The sequence below is a fragment of the Triticum aestivum genome, chromosome 4A (assembly GCF_018294505.1).
Source record: "Triticum aestivum cultivar Chinese Spring chromosome 4A, IWGSC CS RefSeq v2.1, whole genome shotgun sequence".
Classification (NCBI taxonomy): Eukaryota; Viridiplantae; Streptophyta; class Magnoliopsida; order Poales; family Poaceae; genus Triticum; species Triticum aestivum.
This window is the reverse complement of record NC_057803.1, coordinates 713,145,564-713,171,613: the sequence shown is the minus strand read 5'-3', so window position 1 is coordinate 713,171,613 and position 26,050 is coordinate 713,145,564. Positions and strand designations below refer to the sequence as shown.

At 45.2% G+C, this 26,050-nt stretch overlaps 1 protein-coding gene across 1 annotated transcript; it reads left to right on the top strand.

Annotated features, from left to right (window-relative positions):
- Positions 1 to 18,187: 18,187 nt before the first annotated feature.
- LOC123083326 (probable carboxylesterase 5) lies at positions 18,188 to 20,041 on the top strand. Its single transcript, XM_044505393.1, has one exon. It carries the CDS (start codon positions 18,248 to 18,250, stop codon positions 19,520 to 19,522), a length of 1,275 nt encoding a protein of 424 aa, XP_044361328.1. The 5' UTR covers positions 18,188 to 18,247; the 3' UTR covers positions 19,523 to 20,041.
- Positions 20,042 to 26,050: the final 6,009 nt, after the last annotated feature.

Here is a 26,050-nt window from a genome sequence, read left to right as displayed (position 1 = left end):
CAAGGCCTCCGTCTATTTCAACCAGGGAAGTCTCCGATGGTCCTGCTTTGGGCGGCCTTTGTCACCGGAGTTGTACCTGTTTGGCGGCTGGAGGTGGGAAGTGGCTCCAGAGAAATCCAAGGCCAGTAGTGCTGGCCACGACGGCGGCAACGCCCGAGGGCGTCGTACCCTTCTTGTAGGCGCTGTCCAGGTTGCCTCCTTCCCCTCTTCCTTTGTAACGCCCCGGATCCGATGCGCCAGGTGTCTGCCAGTTATTCGCCATTGTTGCCATGTCATTTGCTTGCGTGTTGCGTTTTGTCATGTCATCATGTGCATCTCATTTTGCATACGTGTTCGTCTCATGCATCCGAGCATTTTCCCCGTTGTCCGTTTTGCAATCCGGCACTCCTATGTCCTCCGGCGTTCCCTTTCATCTCTCGTTGTGAGCGGGTGTTAAACATTGTCGGAATGGACCGAGTCTTGCCAAGTGGCCTTGGTATAGCACCGGTAGACCGCCTGTCAAGTTCTGTGCCATTTGGAGGTCGTTTGATACTCCAACGGTTAACCGCGTAGCCCGAAACCCCCCTTTCTCTTTGCAGCCCAACACCCTTCCAAACTAGCCCACAACCCATCTAACTCCCCTCCACGCTCTCGGTCGTTCGATCACGATCGTGTGGGCGAAAACCGCTCCTCATTTGGACTCTCTTAGCTCCCCCTACCTATATAAACACCCCTCCCCCGAAATTCGCGGATCAATCCCTGTCCAAACCCTAGCCCCGCTCCCTTCGCGCCGCCGGACAAGTCTGCTCCCCCACCGGACATGTCCGCTTCTCCGCCCCGGCCAATCGCGCGTTGCCACGTGGCCTCCCGCCACCGTCCGCGCCGCTGGCCCGCGCTGCCGCCGCGCCCGCTGCTCCCCGCCGCCCGGCCCGCGCTGCCGCCGCGCGCCCGTCCGCCCTGCTCGCCGCCGGCCACCGCTCCTCCGCGGTCGCCGTCCTCGCCGGCCGCCGCCTCCACAAGCGGAGCCGGCGCCCGCAATTGGCGCTCGCCCCGCCGCTGCCCCGGCCGGCGCTCGCCCCCGCGCCACCCGGCCGATGCCCTCCGCCGCTGGCTCCCTCCGCTGCGGAGCCCGTCCGCGTCGCCGGAGCGCCGCCTCTCGTCGCCTCTCCGCCTCCGCCGGGCCTCGCCCCGACCTCCCCTGCCGCGGCCGAGCTCCTCCTCGCCGGCTCCATCGCGCCCGCGTCGCCGGACTTCGGATCCGCGCCGCCCGGAGCTCGCCGGAGCCGCCCCGTCGCTCGCCAGAGTTCACTCCGGCCAGATCCATCCCGCCTGGACCAGATCCACCAAGCCCCCGATCCAAACGCCAGCCCCGTCCCTGGATCTCTCCGTCCCGGGTCTCCTCCATCCCGTTTTCCCCGAGGTGCTATTTTCACTAAGTCCCGGTTTCCTGCAGTATTATCATGCCATATTCAACGCATCATATCTCTGCATCCGTAGCTCCGTTTTGTGCATGTAATATGTCAAAATGTTCGTCTCAACGAGTACTTCATTTCATTTCATTACATTTCATTACATTGCATCATGTTCAATTTTGTCAAGGTTGTTGTAGTTGATCCTTGCATGCTATGAACTTGTTCTTGCCTTGGTTTGTTTCATAAACATGTCTTCTTGCTGATGCTATGCTTATCTTGTCATGCAATGACTTGTGAGTGAATCAAGCTTGTTGTAGGGTACTTGCTGTTGCTGTTTTGCAAGGCTGAATCTGTTATTTCATGATGCGATGTAAACCTGCTGCTACTAGTCATTCTATGCATAATCTGGAGATGTTCACTAAATATGTTTTGTTCTACATGTTATGATCTATCCATCCATGCCCCTGGTTGCATTTATAGCTTGCTGTAACTTGTTTTAATCTTGCTCTAAATTTGCTAAATAATGTTGCTGTCAGCCTGTTAACATTAAGTTCAGTTGTTGCCATGTGTTTTGTTAGTGTTCCATGTACCCTATGAACTTGCTCTTGCCATGCTTAGCTTCATAAATATGTCTTCTTACTGTTGGTTGCCTTGCCATGCCATTTTATTGCTCTGTGGTGAGTGGTTCAAGCTCACCAACATGCGTTCATAATTCCGTTTCTGCCATGTTTGAATCTGTAATATAACTTGCTATGTTTACATGGGTGCCATCATATTTTCCGTTCCTTTTTGGCTTGTGGTCAGTAAGGGACTCTTGTTCTATGCAATTAGTAGATTCATGACATGCCTTTGTTTGCCATGATAAGTTCCTGTAACATGTTGTTTGATAGCTCTAAACATTGCAACCTGATGTTATTTTCTGCAAAGTCTGAAACTGATATTATTTGCAATCTTGCCATGTGTGTTTGAGCATGTTCTAGTGATTTCTGGAGATAGCTCAGTGTTCATGTTTTGTTATGCTTTACCTGTACATCATGTCCATGCCTTTTGTTTTGTTGTTGAGGTCCTGTAGCATATTGTTTTGATGCTTGCAATATGCCCAGTGAGTTAAGATGCACCAGATGATTTACACGAGATTCTAATCAAGTTACATATAAAGTTCATTTAGTTCGGAGCTACGGCCTAGAAGATATGAGCAAAACAAGTTAACCATGGCATTGATGCAAAATGCATACAAACATCAAGCAAACACCTAAAAATATGGATGCAACATGATAATATGAAGCTACATGCAATTCTAAACAAGTTTCATATAGAGCACACTCAAAACGGAGCAACGATGCAACACTCACTATACAAGTTATAGGAACAATCTGTCCAAAACAAAACATGTTTATCAAGCATCCGGTGTGCCCTAAGAACGAGATATGTGCAGCTCCTATCGGGATTTGTCGGCACAGCGGGAGGCTTTGCTGGTATTGTTTTACCATTGTCGAAATGTCTTGTAAACCGGGATTCCGAGTCTGATCGGGTCTTCCTGGGAGAAGGTATATCCTTCGTTGATCGCGAGAGCTTATCATGGGCTAAGTTGGGACACCCCTACAGGGTATAATCTTTCGAAAGTTGTGCCTGCGGTTATAGGAAGATGGGAATTTGTTAATGTCCGGTTGTAGATAACTTGACACCAGATCCGAATTAAAACGCATCAACCGCGTGTGTAGCCGTGATGGTCTCTTCTCGGCGGAGTCCGGGAAGTGAACACGGTTTCTGGGTTATGTTTGACGTAAGTAGGAGTTCTGGATCACTTCTTGATCATTGCTAGCTTCACGACTGTTCCGCTTGCTCTCTTCTCGCTCTTATTTGCGTATGTTAGCCACCATATATGCTTAGTCGCTGCTGCAACCTCACCACTTTACCCCTTCCTTTCCCTTTAAGCTTTGCTAGTCTTGATACCCATGGTAATGGGATTGCTGAGTCCTCGTGGCTCACAGATTACTACATCAACAGTTGCAGGTACAGGTTATGCGATGATCATGATGCGAGAGCGACGTTTGCTTGTCTTGGAGTTCTTCTTCTGCTTCTTCTTTGATCAGGGGATAGGTTCCAGGTCGGCAGCCTGAGATAGCAAGGTGGATGTCGTTTGAGTTTCTGTTTATGTTTCATCCGTAGTCGGATGATGCTCTTATGTATTGTGATGTTGTATTTGTGTGGCATTGTATGCCCTATGTATGTATCCCCATCTATTATGTAATGTTGATGTAATGATATCCACCTAGCAAAAGCGTTTCAATATGCGGGTCTATCCTTGGTGGGACCTTCGAGTTCCTTTTGGATAGGGTCGCATATTGGATGTGACAAGTTGGTATCAGAGCCTCGACCGACCTTAGGAGCCCCCTTGATTGATCGTGTAGCTTGGGCGTTGTTGAGTCTAGAAAAAAAATTGTTTTCGGTGTCTAGTTATATCGGAGAGTAGGAATTCTTTTTGCTCCTCAGCCCCTTCGTTGCTGTGGTGAGAAATCTTGACGTAGGTGTTTTGAATCACTCCTCTTCCCCTTCAAATTTTTCTTTAGGTTCACGTAGTTGGTTTTCCGATCGTTGGTTCTCAGCTCTTTTGATCCGGTGCATTTCTCGTCAAGTTGACTCGAGCCTCTTCATCTTTGCCAAGTTCAATCATCAGTTGTTTTCTTTTCCCACCCGCCCTCCCTTTTTCGTTCCTACTCGTGCGAAGTCTTTGCTTTCTCTCCTCAATGATTTCAACCGGTGTTTTCCTCTTCAAGATATTCGTCGTTTCCCCTTCCAAGTTGCTTTTGTTTTCCCGCCCTCCCACCCTTTTTCTTCCCGGAGTCTGACTCTCTCTCGACCATCAATTTCATTCGTACGAGCCTCGTTAGTATTTCGTCAATTGTTTCAACCGGTGAATTCTCGCCTAGTTCGTCATTCTTCATCTCTTTTTCTTCTCCGGTGGATCCAAATTCAAGTTTTTCGCTGTCGATCGTATTCTTTTCCTCGGCTCAAGTGTTTTCCCTGCTCGTTTGCCTCTCGCCAGTTTATCCTTCCGGAGTGCTCAAGACATCCCAGGAGATTCGTCTGTGTTCGAATTAATTCGAGGTTGTCACCTCATTCAAATATTTCAATTGTTCAGGTGCTTCATCAATCTGTTCAACAATCCTTTTCGACAGTGTTATCTCTTCAGTGGGCCCTAACCCACAGGTCTTTTTGCAGGATCTTACCTGACTCTTCTAATTCCCATGGAGTTATTCTCAATTATTTTCAAGTGTCACGTAAGAATGGATTCCATCAGTCACATGCCTTCTCCAAGATCTCGTTCAAATTCTTTTCATTGTTGGCTCAACCTCTTCGCTTGTCATTCTCCCGGAGTACCTCAGTAAATTTTGGTGGTGTTTCTCGTCGTCATTTGAAGACCGAAGAAGAGTTTTCCTCTAAATCTTGTCCATTCTCTTGAAGATTCGCGGTTCTAGCTTCTTGTTATCCTATCGAATTATTCTATTTGTCAGATATTCCTTTTCTTACCCATCCAGAGTATGTCAGAAGTTGGTTTTCCGTTTTTTTACCGGAGGCCATCATTCCAGCTATCGTTCTCTAATTATCCCGGTGCTTCGTTCAAGTGTTCTTTAATCAGCTCATGATCTCTTTGTTCTTTTGCATCTAAATCCCCTCTAGCATATTTTTTCTGCTAATTCTTCCTGGTGATTCAGTCTCTTTCGCCAGTCATTTTCGAATTCTTACGGTGGTTCGTTCAAGATTCTTTTTTCTTTGATTATCATTTTAATTCATTCTTTCTTTTCAATCCTACCGGTGGTTCATGAAGACTTTCTCAAGTTTGCGCTATATCTCTTCTCAATCCTTTTCAAGAAGAATAAGTAATATGCGAAATCCATCTTGTCATCAATTTAATTTGATGAAGGATAAGCATACAATAAATCTTATTCTTATTCCATCCAAGTGAGTAATCCTTTCCTTCGGAGTTTGTTCGTCGGGAATAAATTCTAGTTTCAAGTCTTTTCGTCTTTTCTTTTCCGGAGTTCAAATTTCCTCGGCCATTTCGTCGGAACCTCCATCTAAATCATCGCAAGGCTCATCTTATTCGTTCATCCTTCATTCTATCTCATCATCCTTTTGTTACCAGAGTTCTTCATGGTGGTTCTTTATGAATTAATTCATTCTTTCAAGAGTTCATCAAGATTCTTGTTGGCGGAGTTCAAGTATCTTTTCTTCTCGCGTCTCGAAGTGCAATTAATTCTCCGTATTCTTTTGAAGTAGAGTTTTGCATTTCTTCGTTCTTCTAAGTTATCCAATCATTTTTGTTTGCGGCTGGTTATCACCTCATAATTTCTGAGACGTTATCCATAAGTCCACGACAAATTTATTCTTTTCGTTGTTGAATTTTCTCAACAACTCCATTCAATCTTTTTTTCTAAGGTTGCTTTCTATTTCATTTGTGGCACAAGTTGTCATTTTCTTCTCCGTTCTTTTTATTCAACTCTTTTAATTCTTCCGGAGGTATTGCGTTGCTTATGTCGTCAAGTATCTATAGTTAGGCCGAGCGTCACCCACAAAAGTGATCCCGCTATAGTTAGGCATGCCATATTGGAAACAATTCCATGGGTAAATAGTGAACTTTTGTTTGCTAATAGTATACATTATTAAGCATCCAAAGCAGCAAATGTTCAGTTAATTTTTTATGTTCTGAAATTTAAACAACTTACACTCTACTTTTTAGTATTATGCTCATGTAAAACATACCCAAGATGATAATAAGAAGCTACTAAAACCAAAGCATATTAAAAAAATAGAAGGTGGGCTTCTTGAGAACACAATTGGCATGTGAAAGCTGGCAATCAAATCCCATGGTCTGCAATTTACACTTGGCAACTAAATGTGTTTATGGCATGCATCAAATCAAATCGAATCTGGTAAGGAATCAATCGAGCGCCTTCTCTCGCTGAGAAGCCTCAGAAGATATGTAATCACCTGAAACAAACACATTAGATATGAGTACGAGAAATTTCAGGAATCTTGTGTCTAATCACCTTCTGAAAGATCAACGGTAAAATGGCAGTAGAAAAGGCATACTAACTATTACTATTTCTCTCTTGCGCTCAAATAGCTTAATTTGCATCTAAAGCTAGAATAGAAACTCTATGGACGTGCATACAGTTTAATATGCATGTAGGTATCAACAATCTCCTAAAAATATTTATCAGCAATATATTCCAAACTTGCAAGAATCAGAAGAACCCATTCAACAACTCACGAAGCATGATGCAAAATATAGCAAATTAAAGAGAAAATTATGTACCATATGTACATGCAGATTGCATGACAATAATCTGACCGTTCCGACTGCAACCGAGCCAGAGTCTTCCACTGAAAGATTGCTAGCTATATAAAAGAGATGAGCCATATCTTCACCTAGACGGATATGTGGGAAGTTGCTTGACCTGATGCAAGACAGGAGCACACCCTATTCCTCTGCGCAGACCGGCTGTCATTGCGCCTCTACTCTCTCCTTTCGATTTTGAATATTTTTTTGAGAAATTGGAATACAAATATTAGAACTGTTACCTAAAACTAATTCGGTAGATGATCTAGTAATGGATCTGCATGCCCCCTTCATAAGTTAAAACAGCAAAATAAAAGAAACCATATCAAGATATATGGTTGTTAAAGAGGAGAAATTTGAGAATTACCTCCTGCAAAGCCAGGCATAAATTTCACTGAAGCTCATGGCAACACCATTTACCTTCTTGCTTGTTTACTTTGAACCTGACATTTGACTCCGTGTACAACAGCAAGACGGCCTTCGGCACTGACTGACTCCATTATAGATAGTACAACACGTGTATTGATCTTCCTCTTTCAATCTTAGTGGTGGCTAGTCATAACATCTAGATCGGGGGGCATTGTTTCCCATGTGACTGCGGTTTCACGGACGTGATCCTGCAGTCGAGGAAGATACATGAAGTCAGCTTTGTGTTGCTGCAGCCGAAGAAGATTAGTGAAGCCCGCTTCTGCACTTGCGCATCTGACTGGAAGATCAATGAAGTGTTGATCACATGTACTTGTGCGTCTGACGGAAAACGAGAAAACTAAGTGGTAATAAGAGCGAGGGTGGCCGGCCTCGTGTGATTGAAATGTGACCTGAGTATTTGCAGTGAGAATGGCCGGCGGCGTGCGATTGAGATGTGGCCTGAGTATTTGCTGCCAGGGCTATCTTCTATTTAAAAGGAGTCTCCTAATAGTACGTACATAGGGTAGGTCGTGACTGTATTTTTCAATCTGAACCATTATAACGGTATATGTGAGTGTTTTTTTCTATGAGTCTATCCACATCGTAATAATTCGGTCGCACCAAATTAACGTCTCGTAAATTCTAATTAACATGGAAATTTGTTGGGAGTGCCTAATTAGTATAGGTATAGATAGATAGATATCCAGTATCGTGTTTAATTAGCCTACCGAGGTTAATTGTAGCATCACATATGAAATGGCATCATGAAGCATTTGCATTGCGTTCCTCTCACATTTAATTAGTTAGCGACCTATTGATCAGTTCTCTCTTCTGCCATAGGCTCATATGCAGCCACCAGCCAACGCTTCCCTTGTCGTTTGCATTTGCTTTGATCGTGCATGCAAGCATACTCAGGCTCTCCCTTTTCGCACTCCCCCTCTCTTAGTTTATAAGAAGTGCGCGTACTCTTAAGTCGTCAATTTGACCAACCTTATAGAAATCATATATTACAAAAAACATACCATTATAAACTTCAGATATTTTATTTTCAAACGGTTTAATTTTTGTGTTATATATTTTATATTATGGTGATAAAATTGGAAATATTGATATACATGCAGGACTGGCAAATTGAACATTGGTATATGCGCAGGACTTGCAAATTGAAATGGAGGAGTATGGTTGTTTGCGTTTTCTTTGATCGTGCACACCCCGACTCTTCTTTTTTTCTATGCTATACTTAATGCATGTGTCTCTTGGATTGATGGTGCATGCATGCATGCTTTCCTACCGCTGTAATCCCAGCCCTTGTCTAGAAATTCATTATGCTGGAATTTATTCTATTTTGGGACAGCCCAATAACTATTTCAGAAATTTCTAATAAATCTTAGAGGTCCACTTAGCCCATTCGTGCAAGGCAAGGGATACTACTATAGTTTAGTCCCACATTGCTAGTTGAGTGGGAGTTGGACCTCCTTATAAGGGAGGGTTTTTCCCCACTTGTATGAGCATGAGAACAATAAGGACATCCACGCGCGCTCCTCCTCCGCCGCCCGGCACGGCACGGCACGGGTTGCGTGAATGAGCGGACACTAAATCCGAACGGCTCTTCTCTTTGGCTGAAGTCAGACAGACGACCCAGAAGAACTTCTTCCTCTCGCCATAAAGTTCCTGAGCATTGCGCTGCTGCTACGATCTTCCCCATCCTGGCTTGCGGCATGCACTGCAACTCGGGACAGTAGGCCTCCGAAACCGCACCTCTTTGAGTCCTGTACGGGAGAAGAGTGATAAGGTTTTTGGGGAGCGCTTTGCGCGACTATTTACTGGTTCATCATGGACATCGACGACCACTTCCCCAACGACGACTTCTTCCCCGACATCGACAACCTCTTCGACGACATGGCTGGCGAGGATGTCGACACCAAGTCCAGTGCTTCTGCTCCTGCTGCTGTCACGTACGTGTTCTTGTTTTTCCCGTTAGAGGTCCTACCAGAGTTCCTTGTTCTAGTGTTAGTCCTAGATATGTTAGGCTCTACTTCATATATGCAACTTGCTCTTACTATATGCTTTAGATATGTTTGGCACCATCGCGTAGACGTCCCTAAGTGCGCGCCCCCGCTCCCGCTTGGGAATATGGGTGGCGTATATCATATTCACCGTCTTGATTTGTGGGGGAAACATCTTTTGCCCCCCTATCTTTGGTGGCCGGGGCTCCTCCTTGTCGTCATCGCTTTGCTACCCCTTCTCTTTGCTTCCGGCTTTTGATTTGCTGGCCTGTTTGACCCAGCATTCTCTGTTGGTATGATTAGCTGGTGTACCTGGGGTGCCATGAATTTGACATGGACGATCGAGTATGCGGTCCAAACTGGATGTGCCCGGATCGTTTCTTTTAAATGGTTTTTTTTGTTGTCTGGTTTTAGAGCCACTGAATCCGGCGTTTACGGCGTGTCTTCGGCACTATCACCATTGTTTCGACGCTTGTGTTTGATGCGTCGGGGCTTGCCGTTGTTATCTCTGGATTTAGAAGTTCCAGGTTTGCTGGAGGTGCTGTTGCTGCGAGCTAGTAAGCTATCCTCGCCCGCACAAAAGCGGGTCATAAGCTCTGTGAGGGCCGCCATGGATCTCGGCTTTTCTTGTCCCAGGTGTCGGGTGAGCCACTCGTCACGGATGTTATGCTTGAAGGCCGCGAGGGCCTCTGCATCCGGACAGTCGACGATTTGGTTCTTTTTAGTTAAGAACCAAGTCCAGAATTTCCTGACTGACTCTCCGGGCTGTTAAGTTATATGAATCAAATCATCGGCATCCGGAGGTCGGACATAAGTGCCTTGAAAGTTGTCAAAGAATGCGTCTTCCAGGTTCTCCCAACTGCCAATAGAGTTATCAGGCAGACTATTCAACCAGTGACGAGCTGATCCCTTGAGTTTTAGCAGGAGATACTTGATGGCATGGAGGGGAGGGTTGTTTCCATGGACAGCGGGGAGGGTTGTTTCCATAGACAGAACGATAACTGCTGTTTTTCACCTTGAAGCGCAGCTGGGAGGGTTGTTTCCATAGACAGAACGATAACTGTTGTTCTAAAACTGAGCTATGCTATGTAGTACTTTTGTAGAACGCCTTGTTTTCCCCTATTTAGAAGGCATTTTCTAAAACTGCCTTGGAAGGTTGTGAGCTTCTGAGGCACTTTTCAAAAGTGCAGTAAACACCATGACTTTGACGTGTTTAGCAAAAACACTGGCAAAAAACTCCTCCTGATGGCATACGTGTTGTAGTGAGCGGACGGCCGCAGCGGTGCTCGACGTGCTGGGGTAGAACAAGGGGTCCCACTGCGGGTATCACTGGGGGATGGGGCATGGTGCAACCCATTTAATGCAGACATATATAAAACATGCATGCCCTACCTCGATGCGAGTGACTCTGTGTTATAGTGGATAGAGCGCGCTCTCGGTCCGACTCGGGCTCAGGTTCGAATCGTGGCGGCAGCATCATTTTTTGGTTCCATTTTATTTGTTTAAAGGCGAAAGAGTATCCTAATTTTACAAATTGAATCAGACTGTTGTGCTGGTTGGGAGGTGTGTGCGTTATTCGCCAGGTCTACGGTTCGAACCCCACCTACGCAAGATTTTTCGTTTTTCGCAAAAGGTATGTGTGTTATCAATAGTAGTGCAAGGGAAAGAATATAAGGCTTCGGTATCCAATTTTAACCACTGAATGAGACTGGTGTAGTGGCTGGGAGGTTTGTCCGTAACGCGATAGGTCGACGGTTCGAATCCCGGACGCGCAAGATTTTTACAAACTTGCAACACCCACAATGCGGCTATATCTCCCACATGTCGAGGCATGACTTAGATGCATAACCGCATCGTGGTTTTGTCGCAAGAAGGGTCATCTTCACACAATCTCATGTAATGAACAAGAAAGGGATAAATAGAGTTGGCTTACAATCGCCACTTCACACAAAGATCATATAATTCATACATCATTCAGAGAAATCCAGATGAAAAGAAGATAACCCCAAATGCTACATCCCCGATCGTCCCAACTGGGAAGATAACCCCAAATACTAGATCCCCAATCGTCCCAACTGGGATCCACTACTGATCATCAGGAAAAAAAACGTAGTAACGACCAAGGTCATCGTCGAACTCCCACTTGAGTTCGGTAGCATCACCTGCACTGGTATCATCGGCACCTGCAACTGTTTGGAAGTATCTGTGAGTCACGAGGACTCAGCAATCTCAAAACCCGTGAGATCAAGACTATTTAAGCTTATGGGTAGGATGTGGTAATGAGGTGGAGTTGTAGCAATTGATAAGCAAAATATGATGGCTAAAGGAGAGTACAAGAGTAAGAAGAGAAACTACGCAACGGTCGTGAAGCTAGAAGTGATCAAGAAGTGATCCTGAAACTACTTATGTTCAAACATAACCCAAACCGTGTTCACTTCCTAGACTCCGCCGAAAAGTGACCATCACGGCTACACATGCGGTTGATACATTTTAATTAAGTCAAGTGTCAAGTTCTGTAAAACCGGATATTAACAAATTCTCATCTGCCACATAACCGCGGGCACGGCTTTCGAAAGTTTATACCCTGTAGGGGTGTCCCAACTTAGCCCATTATAAGATCTCACGAACAACGAAGGATATTCCCTCTCCCGGGAAGACCCGATCAGTCTCAGAATCCCGGTTACAAGATATTTCGGCAATGGTAAAACAAGACCAGCAAGACCGCCCGACTGTGCCAACAAATCCTGATAGGAGCTGCACATATCTTGTTCCCAGGGCACAACGGATAGGTCAGCCTACGAGTAAAACCAGACCTTGAGTTGCCCCGTGGTGGCCCCGCAGTCTGCCTGTTTTGGACCAACACTCAAAGGAGCACTAGCCCGGAGGGTTAAAATAAAGATGACCCTCAGGTTAATTACTCCCAAGGGAAAGGTTATAGGTTGTTAGGCAAATGTAAAACTAAGGTTGGGCCTTGCTGGAGGAGTTTTATTCAAAGCGAACCGTCAATGGGTTCCCATAAACCCAGCCGCGTAACGAACACAAAATTAAGGAACATAACACCGGTATGACGGAACCTAAGGTGGAAAGAGTGAAACAAAACACCAGGCATAAGGCCGAGCCTTCCACCCTTTATCAAGTATATAGATGCATTAATCAAATAAGAGATATTGTGATATCCCAACATAATCATATTCCAACATGGAGCAATCTTCAACTTCACCTGCAACTAACAACGCTATAAGAGGGGATGAGCAAAAGCGGTAACATAGCCAAATAACGGTTTGCTAGGAAGGGTGAAAAAGGTCAGAGGCTGACATGGCAAAATGGAAGACATGGTAAACAAGTGATAGGTAGCGCAGCATATCGATAGAACGAAGCAACTAGCAAGCAAAAATAGAAGTGATATCGAGGGTAATGGTCATCTTGTCTGAGATCCCGCAAAGAAGAAGAACGAGTCCAAGAAGTAGACGAACCAACGTAGTCGAACGGATCCTCAAAAATGCAACGTTACCAGAACTATCAAGGAGAAGCGCAAACGGAAAGAAGCAAACAACATGGTAAACAACCATCACATAAGCATGGCATGATGCAAAAATAAGTATGATGCATGTCCGGTTTAAAAGGCATGGCATGGCAAAGTGCACAAACAACACTACAAGTTAAGTGGAGCTCAATATGTAACGAGTTGCATATTGAGGAAACACCACATTCAAGTTATTTAGTTCGCTCTCGTTTAGGTACACAACAATATTGAGAAATTTTAAACATGGCAAGAGGTGAAGCATAATTAAACTAACTATTTAGGCAAGTTTAAATGAGGCCAGAAACAACAAACAACAATTCCGGAAAATCCTCATGTCCATATTTCGAATTTGGTACTGTTCTGCCCTAAACCATATTTTATTGTTGTTAAATAGGGCAATAAAGCGAACCAAGTTAACTATGCATTTTTTCACCCCATTTACATATAAAGTTTATTAAAATTGGAGCTACGGTTATTTAGTTATGAAATAAAACATTTTAGCATGTCATTTATGCGAAAATAAAGCAAACAACAAGTTTAAGCATTTTAACATGGATGAAAGCATCATAATGTGAAACTAGATGAAATTCTAAGCATTTTACATATATAGATCATTTTAAATCGACGCACGGTTGTGGAGTTATTATATGCATGATGTTGAGGGTTTTTCTGTAAAACTGTAAAACCTAGGATAAATGCTAAAATCGCAACAGGAAAAACACACACGCAGCAGGCCGAATCTGACTAGACCTAGTGTACAGGAGAGGGCTGGAGGGGGCTGCTTGATAACCAACAAGTGTAGGGATCGCAACAGCTTTCGAGGGTAAAGTATTCAACCCAAATTTATTGATTCGACACAAGGGGAGCCAAAGAATATTCTTGAGTATTAGCAGTTGAGTTGTCAATTCAACCACACCTGGATAACTTAGTATCTGCAGCAAGGTATTTAGTAGCAAAATAGTATGATAGTAATGGTAACGGTGGTAAAAGGTAAAGATAGTAATAACAATATTTTTGGTGTCGGGGAGATACACAATTCTTCAAAACTGAATGTTCTTTAAATAATCCATTAATTCCTCAGGAGAACATGTTGTTAATGATTGTGTAGGTCTAATAAATGGATGTATTCATCGCAAAAAAATGGATGTATCAAGTCGGACATGAAAAGGAAATTAATAAAAAAAGACTTGTGCGTAGTACGTATATAGGACAGGGATAGCTACCATAGTGTACGTGCACATGCATAAAGATCGTTGGTCCTTCGTCGTGAGCGATAGCTATCGTACGTCCAACGATTATTTGAACGCACATGGTGGACTCAGCGAGCGAGAGGTGAGTCAATTCTGCATGTGCACCATCCAACAAAGCCACCACGTACGTACGTGACCACATGAGATACATGTGAACTTGCATCTACAAATGCCATCAGAATGCATTGAAATTGTCAAGGCTTCACAGAACCAGTGTTTGGTAGTACTAACAAAATAACACGGACGTACCTGCTCACGAACGACGACAAAGACCGGCAGTGCAACGTGTGAGAACACTCCTTCGCAGTCGCGCTGGACGTTGTCGGTCATGTGAAAAAGGACCCACCCCTGTGTGCCTGCACCCTCCCACAATCTCTACCCTCCCCTTGATTCAACTTGTTCGGATCACGCTGTACGGATCGCGGAAACCATCCAACGTCGGTCTGTATCAGTCCACTGGGTGGTCCGGATGCGATTTTTTCCACAAACTGGAGACAAACGTGGAGAGGTTTGCGAGAGTCCGGATCGCTCTCAAGGCCGTTTCTGACCGCCCTGGCTAACCAAAACCCCCTCCCCACTCTCGCGCGCGCTTCACGCCCGGCGCTATCTGCTCGCATTCATGTCGTTGTAGAGCGCGTCGCTCCACATTGAAGGCGGCTCAGGGCGGACACGACCTCTCACTATCTCCGCCATTCAAGCGGCACGCCGGCCAAGGGTGCCGCCTGTTGCACGCCCGGCTCAACACGCCTTCTCACCGCATTCAAACACATCCATTAAACCCGCATGGAGGCCGAGAAATCTACTCCGGCCACACGTTCGTTCATCAGCGGGCTGACATTAAACGCAACGCCGACCGAGCTCCTTCCATTCGCCCTCTATTTAAACGAGGCCACACACTGGGCAAAAATCACACCCTCCGCCGCCTCCGCATCTACTCCTTCCATTTTCTCCACTCTTCCGATGGTTTTCGAAGAGTAGTTCTCCGGCATACAAGCCGGCTAGGTGGCCTGCCGGATGCGGGCGAGGAAGCTCACTGCTCCACCTCCCCCGCCTAACCCGGCGGAGCCAGTTGTCGCGGTCCCAAGCCGGCGCTTGGTTCAGCAACCCGTCGCTCAAGGCCAGCTCGAGGAGGAGTAGCGAGTTGCTCCACGCCGGCACAGCTGGGAGCACAGGGGCATAGGTATCGCCGCATCCAGTGCATGCGACCGCGCCAACCGCCGTCGACGCATGCGTAGCCACGCCATACACGCAGAAAAAGAAACCAACGGCGTGGATGTCGATGAGGTGGCGGCCAGCACATCCGCGCCCGCTGCCATCATTGAGGAGAAGTAGAAACCGGGAGGCCGCCGCCGCTTGGGTCCTATGGAGGCTAGCGCCGGTGAGCCGGCCGGTTCTCCTTTCTGTTAGACCACCTTGGGCACCCGCCTGAGCTCCATGGAAGAACCCTTCCCCTTCTGCTAAAGCACCCTCCTTGCCTCTCAGCTGAGCGGCACGGCCGGACATAGGGAAGATACATGGGAAGAATATACCTTCGGGGCACCGGATTGCTGGACATGGGAAAGACAAGCCGCGGCCAGCCGTAGACTAGTGTAGCATATCCGTGTCAAGGGAGTGGAGCTCCGTGAGACCGTACGTGCACATAGTTTTACCTTTTTAGTTGAAAATATATGCAAAATGTAACCGTATTGGTCCGGTTTATATGAATATGTCATGTTTATATGAAATCCGGCCTTGTTTGCATGAATTTCATCCGGTTTGCTAAAAAAGAGTTTGAAATGTATGCGACTAGCATGGGATGGTGTCATCCCGCTTCCATGTCCGTGAACTGGCCCCCCTGTTCGCGGATGGATGCGGGAAGAAATTTACCAGTTGCTGTCGAAGATGGCCTAAAAGATGGATGTACATATCTATTAGTAAAGAAAGTCTTGTGCTATGTGCATAGGACAGGATAGCGACCGTAGTGTACATGCGCATGCAGATGAACGGAGGAACAAACAACGAAGCTGTCTCTTCCACGTACCACGATCATTCAATCTAGCGGCCCTCGCCCAGTCAATCGGAGGCATGTTTTTCGTCCCTCGTATGGCAGGATTCAACAAACAATGCATGGTGTGTCCCCTCAAGATAGCTATCGTCATACTACGTCCAACAAAGCCAGCATGTTGGTCAAGTGCCTACTTGCTCGGATGTGTCCCCTCAAACAAACCATGTGAGCTGTCTACTTGCTTGGATGTGTATGTGTATACATATCATATGTGAGCCGATCGGAGTGTGTACGCAGCTAGGCACTACGTACGTGACGCACACGAGGTAACAAAGCCAGCATGACATGCATGTGTACGTGCATCTAGAGTTTGGTAACCAATTCACACGGTTGTACTACCTAGTTACGACCGACGATAAAGACCGGCAGTGCTACATGTGACCGTGAGAAGTCCTTTCACAGTCGCGCGTTGAACGTGCGGTCTAGCTTCACAACATTAGACGATGTCGGTCAAGTCGTCCCATAGGTAATCTCTTGTCCATGAATGTAAATCAGAGGGCCCGGCGTGTCTTTCAGTGTCTCTCACACTATTTTTGGTAAAAGAAAATTTTGATTTTGTACGCTTGTGTCGGAAATCGAGCACCTCAAGTTATTACTACTACCTCCATCTCGGTGTATAATTCATTCGCGTAGTTCTAGATCAATAATTTAACTATCATATTTATTATATGTAACATAAAATATATATTTAGAAACTACATTCGTGTAGAAATCTAGTGATATACTTTTCATGACATATAAAACATATTTAATTCTTTAAATCGATGACCTAGAACTACGCGAATAACTTATACACCGAGACTGAGGGAGTATAAATAACTAGGCTAATATTACTATTACCTTCCGCGAGGTAAGATGTTGTTAATGATTGTGTATTGGTAATATGGAACTTTTAGTTGAACAAATAAGAAAATAAATTATAGTGTTACCAAATCATGAAGGTATAAATAAGGTAATACATAGTATCAGTTCTAATACAAGTTATATTTGCCACCTTCCCACTTTGATTTCTCTCTATTTTTACGGGGAACCAATTTGATTTCTCACAAGTTAATTAGTTGGCAGAAGCATGGTTTTTTCTTTTGGCATTTTTCTAGTAGGAAATATAATTTCAATTATTACTCCCTCTGTCGCATAATATAAGATGTTATATTTTGGGATGAAGTGAGTATTCATTTACTGAAGAAACTAATGCCATTTTTTAATAATAAATAGCCATGCAGTTTTTTTTTTGCGGGAAAAAAAAACTGCATGATGCAAGGTAGGTGGCACAATGTACTGACAGATAATTATGATTTGTCACAAGGTAGGTGGCAGAAACATGTACTAATTTTGATGCAAAGTTGGTGCAAAGAAACAACCTCCTTAATAGAATGCTTATTAGACTTGTCCCTGGATAATAAACTATTAGATGTGTGATGATTTCATCTCAATGTTGTGGGGATGATTCTGGATGGGTGGTCGGTGGCGCGTGGAGGACTGGGTGGATCAACTAGATCTGATGCGGGGAAGTGAGAGCAGTGTCGCGCCAATGCCTTGTTCCAGGCGATGGTAAGAGCTGGTGGTGGCGATGTCTGCGGACGTCCTTAGATTCTCGAAAGCATTGTTGTGGTGTTGTGCTCCTCTACTTATCCCAGGCCATGGGCTCCTTTGGAAACCTTGGCTACTTCACAAGGTCAGATGATGACGACGCCTTGCATCATGTCGTCAATGGGGCATAATTTTGAGATTCAGGACCAACCGAAGGGAAGAAAAGCGTTTCGTTACCGTCAAAGGCTAGGTGGATGCGGGATGCGTGACAGATTGAGTCGTCGAAAGGTTGTGGTCACTTTATTGCAGTGGAGTCATAGTTGTGTGACAGTGAGGTTCAGATGGCAACGATGCCAAGCGGCTGGTGGCCTAGCTCAGTGATCCTACACGACACGGGATTGCATGGTCCCTCGTCCTAGTTCATTATCGGATTCGTCGTTGCGTATACCTCGCGGCTTTTGCAATGTGGCCTTTGTCGGCGTTAAAGTTTGAGTCTCTTACTCGTTGACAAGTGATGAAGATGATGCGAACACACAACCTCGACGATGTCTTCTTCACAACAGTGTTTGTGTTGTTTCAATATACTCCTACTATATTTTAACTTGGTCACGAGTACAATATATATACTAGTACTATTAGTTAGTACAGGGCCGTGCTGTGAAGAAAATGGCTCTATAAATTCCGTAGCCAACGACGCGGCAGCGGCACAACTCAAAACAAGAGTTCCAAAGTGAAGCAGCTCAACCGCGCCATGCATGCAAACAAGGAGAACGACGGACGTAACATCTCCGTGGACATGTACCCGTTCATACGCGAGTACAAGGACGGAAGCATCGAGCGTTTCCTACGCAGCCCATTCGTGCTGGCGTCGTCGGATCAGGCCGGCAACCGTGGAGTGGCAACGAGGGACGTCGTCGTCGACAAGGCCACCGGCGTGTCTGTGCGCCTGTTCCTCCCGTCCCGTGCCGCCGAGACCGCAGGCAGGAATCGGCTTCCTCTCGTCCTCTACGTCCATGGCGGCTCGTTCTGCACGGAGAGCGCTTTCGGCCGTACGTACCACCGCTACGCGACCTCCCTCGCCGCCAGCGCCGGAGCCCTCGTCGTGTCGGTGGAGTACCGTCTAGCGCCGGAGTTCCCCATACCTGCGGCCTACGACGACGCGTGGGCCGCGCTCCAGTGGGCGGCGTCCTTGTCCGACCCGTGGCTGGCCAGCTACGCCGACACTGCACGCACGTTCCTGGCCGGCGACAGCGCCGGCGGCAACATCGTTTACCAGACCGCAGTCCGCGCCAGCCACGAAGTCAACGACGACATGATGAACATTGCGGGCCTGATCATGGTGCACCCTTACTTCTGGGGAGCCAATCGGCTGCCCTCGGAGCTCGCGTGGGCGGACGACAGCGAGGGTGCCGCGGCGGTGTTCCCACCGTACGGGGTGGACCGGCTGTGGCCATTCGTCACGGCCGGCCAGGCCGGCAACGACGACCCCCGAATCGATCCTCCGGCCTCGGAGATCTCATCGCTGGCTTGCCGCCGCGTGCTCATCGCCGTTGCCGGCAAGGATACTCTGCGGGAGCGCGGCCTCGACATGGCGGCCAGCATGCTTGATCACGACGCGCCGTGGCCTTGGATGATGCAGGGGCGCCGCGAGGTGACGGTGGTGGAGTCGGAGGGCGAGGACCACGGCTTCCACCTCTACAGTCCGCTGAGGGCCACCAGCAAGAGGCTCATGGGGAGCATCGTGGAGTTCATAAACCAGCAGCCCAACTCGTCGCCTGCTAATCCTATGGTGCTTGGAGTGCCGACGACGCCGTTCAAGGACGTGTTTGGGTATGGCATGGCCATGAAGTCCTGGGGCACACGCTCCAGTCTGGCTAGTAACAGTGCTACTTACCTGAAAATTGGAAGGGTTGGGCCATCCAACAAAATCTCAGTTCTACTGCCGATGCCTGCTGGTAACGCTCGTCACAAACGTCCATTTTCTGCTGCTGTTCCGTGGAGTTGTGTGATCAACAACTTTTTCTAGATGACGGCCGGCCTGATAACGCACACATAAATTAATATCTCATTCAGACTCACTCCAGAGGGTCTGTGCCAAGGCTATGCCCTTCTCCTACGTATACTAGTACACTAAATAAAACACAAAGAGTCTGCTACGTAGTATTAATTACTCTATGAGTCATGGGTATTCCCTTCTCCTGCAGTCCTACGTATACTACACTAAATAAAACAGAAAGAGTCTCCTGCTATTGGTTATAAGTCATGTGAGTCCTTCACGCCAAGAGCTAAATTATTAGTTAAAAGGGTCCTATTGGTCCCATCCATTTGGATTTGTGGGGATCAAATTCACAAATATATGCCAATTACCGGCCAGGGAATTATGTGTGAACTTTTCTGCCTTATCTTATTATTTGGTGTTTGCTAAATGTATGTTTTATGTCTTCCTTAAAAAATGTCTATTGTATGCCATATCATGTCGAACTCTCGTTTTGCATTGAACACTATTGTACATGTAATATCTGATGCTCAAGGCGTTGCATGTTCATGGTGCATATTATGTCCTTCTTTCCTGCACTAGCAAGAGTGCCCGTGTGTTGCAATGGACTAACAAACAAGAGTCATAAAATATATAGCCCCGCAATAAAACAATTCGAATTCAGGGAAATTGCACCAATCTACCATCAATTGTATAGATCAATAATTAGGAATAAATCATTAAAAAAGAAAAGAACAATAGAGATACAATTTGTGACGCCGAGGGAAAATAAATTGATTGGCGAAAGAAACAGATCGGGTCAAATATCTTTAGAACAATGTCACTTTCTAATATGTCATATTTTTTGGGACACAAATTGTACCTACAATCAGCTATAATGATTAATTAAGTTATTTCTTATGCATTTTGAAGCTCATTCCCTGGATTTATAAGTTAAATTACTACATGAAAACATGTAGGATGAAAGTATTTAATTAAAATAATAATAAGTTATCATGTGTTTAGCATGCAAAATTAAAGCAAAAATTAGTTAAGCATGAAAACTGACATGACAATTAGTTAAAAGGCATTTGAAAAAGAACTGATAGGAATAAGAATGTCTGAACTCCATGCGATGTTGTTGCCAACAGTGAGAGAAACAACAAAAATTGTACACACCATCGTCAAACTGATTTATAACAACATTGGATGGGCAGAACAATGGCTAAATTAAATCTCGTCCCAAGTGACCAAATATATTGCAGAAGTATGATCTGTGAAGAATTCGCATTTTAATTGATATACACGAAGGAAAAAAAATCCTAGAATCTAGAGCAAGAAATCAGAAATTCATTGGTGAGTTATAAGGTCCAAAGAAAAATTATAATGATAATCTGGTTATAAGGCGACCACTATACGGAAAGATAGTTGGAAGTAAGGATTACCTTATGCACCTCGTAGCCATGTACTACTTTGCCTTATTGTATATGCACGTCAAGGTTGAAGCGCTTGTGCAGATGGGTTAGCGGCATGTACTTCCTTATTACATCTGCATTGCCCATGTGAAGAGCAACCTGCATATATATGCTTGGTGTCATGGATCACTTTTCAATTCCATGTGCCATGCACTGTGTCCAGATATGTTTTTAGTTGTGCTGCTGCCAGTCGCCTGTCATACAGAGACACTGAGCTTATCACTCGATGTAAAGATTTGATAAAATCATGTCACATGTTTAGTAATAATGGAGCTAATGATATTCACAATCCCATCCTTGTCCTCAAATAGCGGTGCAATAGAGTCATTGGTATGTCATAAAAATGTAGTCTCACATGTCAAAGTCTGTATTTTATCTATTATGTGTTGGATGCCTTCTATTAATTTTTCTCTTATCTTATGCAGAATTAATTAAAAATGTAATCTCAGACTACTTATTTCATGTTCAATGCCCTCTCTAGTAGCAGGTAACTTTGCTCTTATCTTATAATGAATTGTCATGTACGTAGAAATATTCTTAACACAAAATATGATGGAATTTTTAACGCGCGAACTCGTCCACACCATCAGATCATGTGTGTCAATGTATCATCGTGCAGATTTTTCGAGCCAGCTCAGCGGGAATGACATGGGAGTGTGGCCGAGCGTCGCACACAAAAGTGGTCCCACTATAGTTAGGCATGCCATACTGGAAACAAATTCCATGGGTAAAAAGCGAACTTCTGTTTGCTAATAGTATACATTATTAAGCATCCAAAGCAGCAAATGTTCAGTTAATTTTTTATGTTCTGAAATTTAAACAACTTACACTCTACTTTTTAGTATTATGCTCATGTAAAACATACACAAGATGATAATAAGTAGCTACTAAAACCAAAGCATATTAAAAAAAATAGAAGGTGGGCTTCTTGAGAACACAATTGGCATGTGAAAGCTGGCAATCAAATCCCATGGTCTGCAACTTACACTTGGCAACTAAATGTGTTTATGGCATGCATCAAATCAAATCGAATCTGGTAAGGAATCAATCGAGCGCCTTCTCTCGCTGAGAAGCCTCAGAAGATATGTAATCACCTGAAACAAACACATTAGATATGAGTATGAGAAATTTCAGGAATCTTGTGTCTAATCACCTTCTGAAAGATCAACGGTAAAATGGCAGTAGAAAAGGCATACTAACTATTACTATTTCTCTCTTGCGCTCAAATAGCTTAATTTGCATCTAAAGCTGGAATAGAAATTCTATGGACGTGCATACAGTTTAATATGCATGTAGGTATCAACAATCTCCTAAAAATATTTATCAGCAATATATTCCAAACTTGCAAGAATCAGAAGAACCCATTCAACAATTCACGAAGCATGATGCAAAATATAGCAAATTAAAGAGAAAATTATGTACCATATGTACATGCAGATTGCATGACAATAATCTGACCGTTCCGACTGCAACCGAGCCAGAGTCTTCCACTGAAAGATTGCTAGCTATATAAAAGAGATGAGACATATCTTCACCTAGACGGATATGTGGGAAGTTGCTTGACCTGATGCAATACAGCCGCACACCCTATTCCTCTGCGCAGACCGGCTGTCATTGCGCCTCTACTCTCTCCTTTCGATTTTGAATATTTCTTTGAGAAATTGGAATACAAATATCAGAACTGTTACCTAAAACTAATTCGGTAGATGATCTAGTAATGGATCTGCATGCCCCCTTCATAAGTTAAAACGGCAAAATAAAAGAAACCATATCAAGGATATATGGTTGTTAAAGAGGAGAAATTTGAGAATTACCTCCTGCAAAGCCAGGCATAAATTTCACTGAAGCTCATGGCAACACCATTTACCTTCTTGCTTGTTTACTTTGAACCTGACATTTGACTCCGTGTACAACAACAAGACGGCCTTCGGCACTGACTGACTCCATTATAGATAGTACAACACGTGTATTGATCTTCCTCTTTCAATCTTAGTGGTGGCTAGTCATAACATCTAGATCGTGGGGCATTGTTTCACATGTGACTGCGGTTTCACGGACGTGATCCTGCAGTCGAGGAAGATACATGAAGTCAGCTTTGTGTTGCTGCAGCCGAAGAAGATTAGTTGGGAGTGCCTAATTAGTATAGGTATAGATAGATAGATAGATATCCAGTATCGTGTTTAATTAGCCTACCGAGGTTAATTGTAGCATCACATATGAAATGGCATCATGAAGCATTTGCATTGCGTTCCTCTCACATTTAATTAGTTAGCGACATCAATTTGATCAGTTCTCTCTTCTGCCATTGGCTCATATGCAGCCACCAGCCAAGGCTTCCCTTGTCGTTTGCATTTGCTTCGATCATGCATGCAAGCATACCCAGGCTCTCCCTTTTCGCACTCCCCCTCTTTCAGTTTATAAGAAGTGCGCGTATTCTTAAGTCGTCAATTTGACCAACCTTATAGAAATCATATATTACAAAAAACATACCATTATAAAGTTCAGATGTTCTATTTTCAAACGGTATAATTTTTGTGTTATATATTTTATATTATGGTGATAAAATTGGAAATATTGATATACATGCAGGACTTGCAAATTGAAAATTGGTATACGCGCAGGACTTGCAAATTGAAATGGAGGAGTATGGTTGTTTGCATTTTCTTTGATCGTGCACACCCCGACTCTCCTTTTTTTCTATGCTATACTTAATGCATGTGTCTCTTGGATTGATGGTGCATGCATGCATGCTTTCCTACCGCTGTAATCCCAGCCCTTGTCTAGAAATTCATTATGCTGGAATTTATTCTATTTTAGGACAGCCCAATAACTATTTCAGAAATTTCTAATAAATCTTGGAGGTCCACTTAGCCCATTCGTGCAAGGCAAGGGATACTACTATAGTTTAGTCCCACATTGCTAGTTGAGTGGGAGTTGGACCTCCTTATAAGGGAGGGTTTTTCCCCACTTGTATGAGCATGAGAACAATAGGGACATCCACGCGCGCTCCTCCTCCGCGGCGCGGCGCGGCACGGCACGGCACGGCACGGCACGGCACGGGTTGCGTGAATGAGCGGACACTAAATCCGAACGGCTCGCCTCTTCGGCTGAAGTCAGACAAACGACCCAGAAGATCCTCTTCCTCTCGCCATAAAGTTCCTGAGCACTGCGCTGCTGCTACGATCTTCCCCATCCTAGCTTGCGGCATGCACTGCAACTCGGGATAGTAGGCCTCCGAAACCGCACCTCTTTGAGTCCTGTACGGGAGAAGAGTGATAATTTTTTTGGGGAGCGCTTTGCGCGACTATTTACCGGTTCATCATGGACATCGATGACCACTTCCCCAACGACGACTTCTTCCCCGACGTCGACAACCTCTTCGACGACATGGCTGGCGAGGATGTCGACACCAAGTCCAGTGCTTCTGCTCCTGCTGCTGTCACGTACGTGTTCTTGTTTTTCCCGTTAGAGGTCCTACCAGAGTTCCTTGTTCTAGTGTTTGTCCTAGATATGTTAGGCTCTACTTCATATATGCAACTTGCTCTACTATATGCTCTAGATATGTTTGGCACCATCGCGTAGACGTCCCTAAGTGCGCGCCTCCGCTCCCGCTTGGGAATATGGGTGGCGTATATCATATTCACCGTCTTGATTTGTGGCGGAAACATCTTTTGCCCCCCTATCTTTGGTGGCCAGGGCTCCTCCTTGTCGTCGTCGCTTTGCGACCCCTTCTCTTTGCTTCCGGCTTTTGATTTGCTGGCCTGTTTGAAGACCCAACATTCTCTGTTGGTATGATTAGTTGGTGTACCTGGGGTGCCATGAATTTGACATGGACGATCGAGTATGCGGTCCAAACTGGATGTGCCCGGATCATTTCTTTTAAATGGTTTTTCCCGTTGTCCGGTCTTAGAGCCACTAAATCCGGCGTTTACGGCGTGTCTTCGGTGCTATCGCCATTGTTTCAACGCTTGTGTTTGATGCGTCGGGGCTTGCCGTTGTTATCTCTGGATTTATAAGTTCGAGGTTTGCTGGATGTGCTGTTGCTGCGAGCTAGTAAGCTATCCTCGCCCGCACAAAAGAGGGTCATAAGCTCTGTGAGGGCCGCCATGGATCTCGGCTTTTCTTGTCCAAGGTGTCGGGTGAGCCACTCGTCACGGATGTTATGCTTGAAGGCCGCGAGGGCCTCTGCATCCGGACAGTCGACGATTTGGTTCTTTTTAGTTAAGAACCAAGTCCAGAATTTCCTGACTGACTCTCCGGGCTGTTGAGTTATATGACTCAAGTCATCGGCATCCGGAGGTCGGACATAAGTGCCTTGGAAGTTGTCAAAGAATGCGTCTTCCAGGTTCTCCCAACTGCCAATAGAGTTATGAGGCAGACTATTCAACCAGTGCCGAGCTGGTCCCTTGAGTTTTAGCGGGAGATACTTGATGGCATGGAGGGGAGGGTTGTTTCCATGGACAGCGGGGAGGGTTGTTTACATAGACAGAATGATAACTGCTGTTTTTTACCTTGAAGCGCAGCTGGGAGGGTTGTTTCCATAGACAGAACGATAACTGTTGTTCTAAAACTGAGCTATGCTATGTAGTACTTTTGTAGAACGCCTTGTTTTCCCCTATTTAGAAGGCATTTTCTAAAACTGCCCTTGAAGGTTGTGAGCTTCTGAGGCACTTTTCAGAAGTGCAGTAAACACCATGATTTTGAGGTGTTTAGCAAAAATGCTGGCAAAAAATTCCTCCTAATGGCATACGTGTTGTAGTGAGCGGATGGCCGCAGCGGTGCTCGACGTGCTGGGGTAGAACAAGGGGTCCCACTGCGGGTAGCACTGGGGGATGGGGCATGGTGCAACCCATTTAATGCGGACATATATAAAACATGCATGCCCTGCCTCGATGCGAGTAACTCTGTGTTATAGTGGATAGAGCGCGCTCTCGGTCCGACTCGGGCTCAGGTTCGAATCGTGGCGGCAGCATCATTTTTTGGTTCCATTTTATTTGTTTAAAGGCAAAAGAATATAAAGTTTTAGTATCCTAATTTTACATTTGAATCAGACTGTTGTACTGGTTCGGAGGCGTGTGCGTAATGCGCCAGGTCTACGGTTTGA

What these genes read in the sequence shown, in the direction of transcription:
- LOC123083326 (XM_044505393.1), top strand. Translation starts at nt 18,248, where the DNA reads ATGCATGCAAACAAGGAGAACGACGGACGTAACATCTCCGTGGACATG.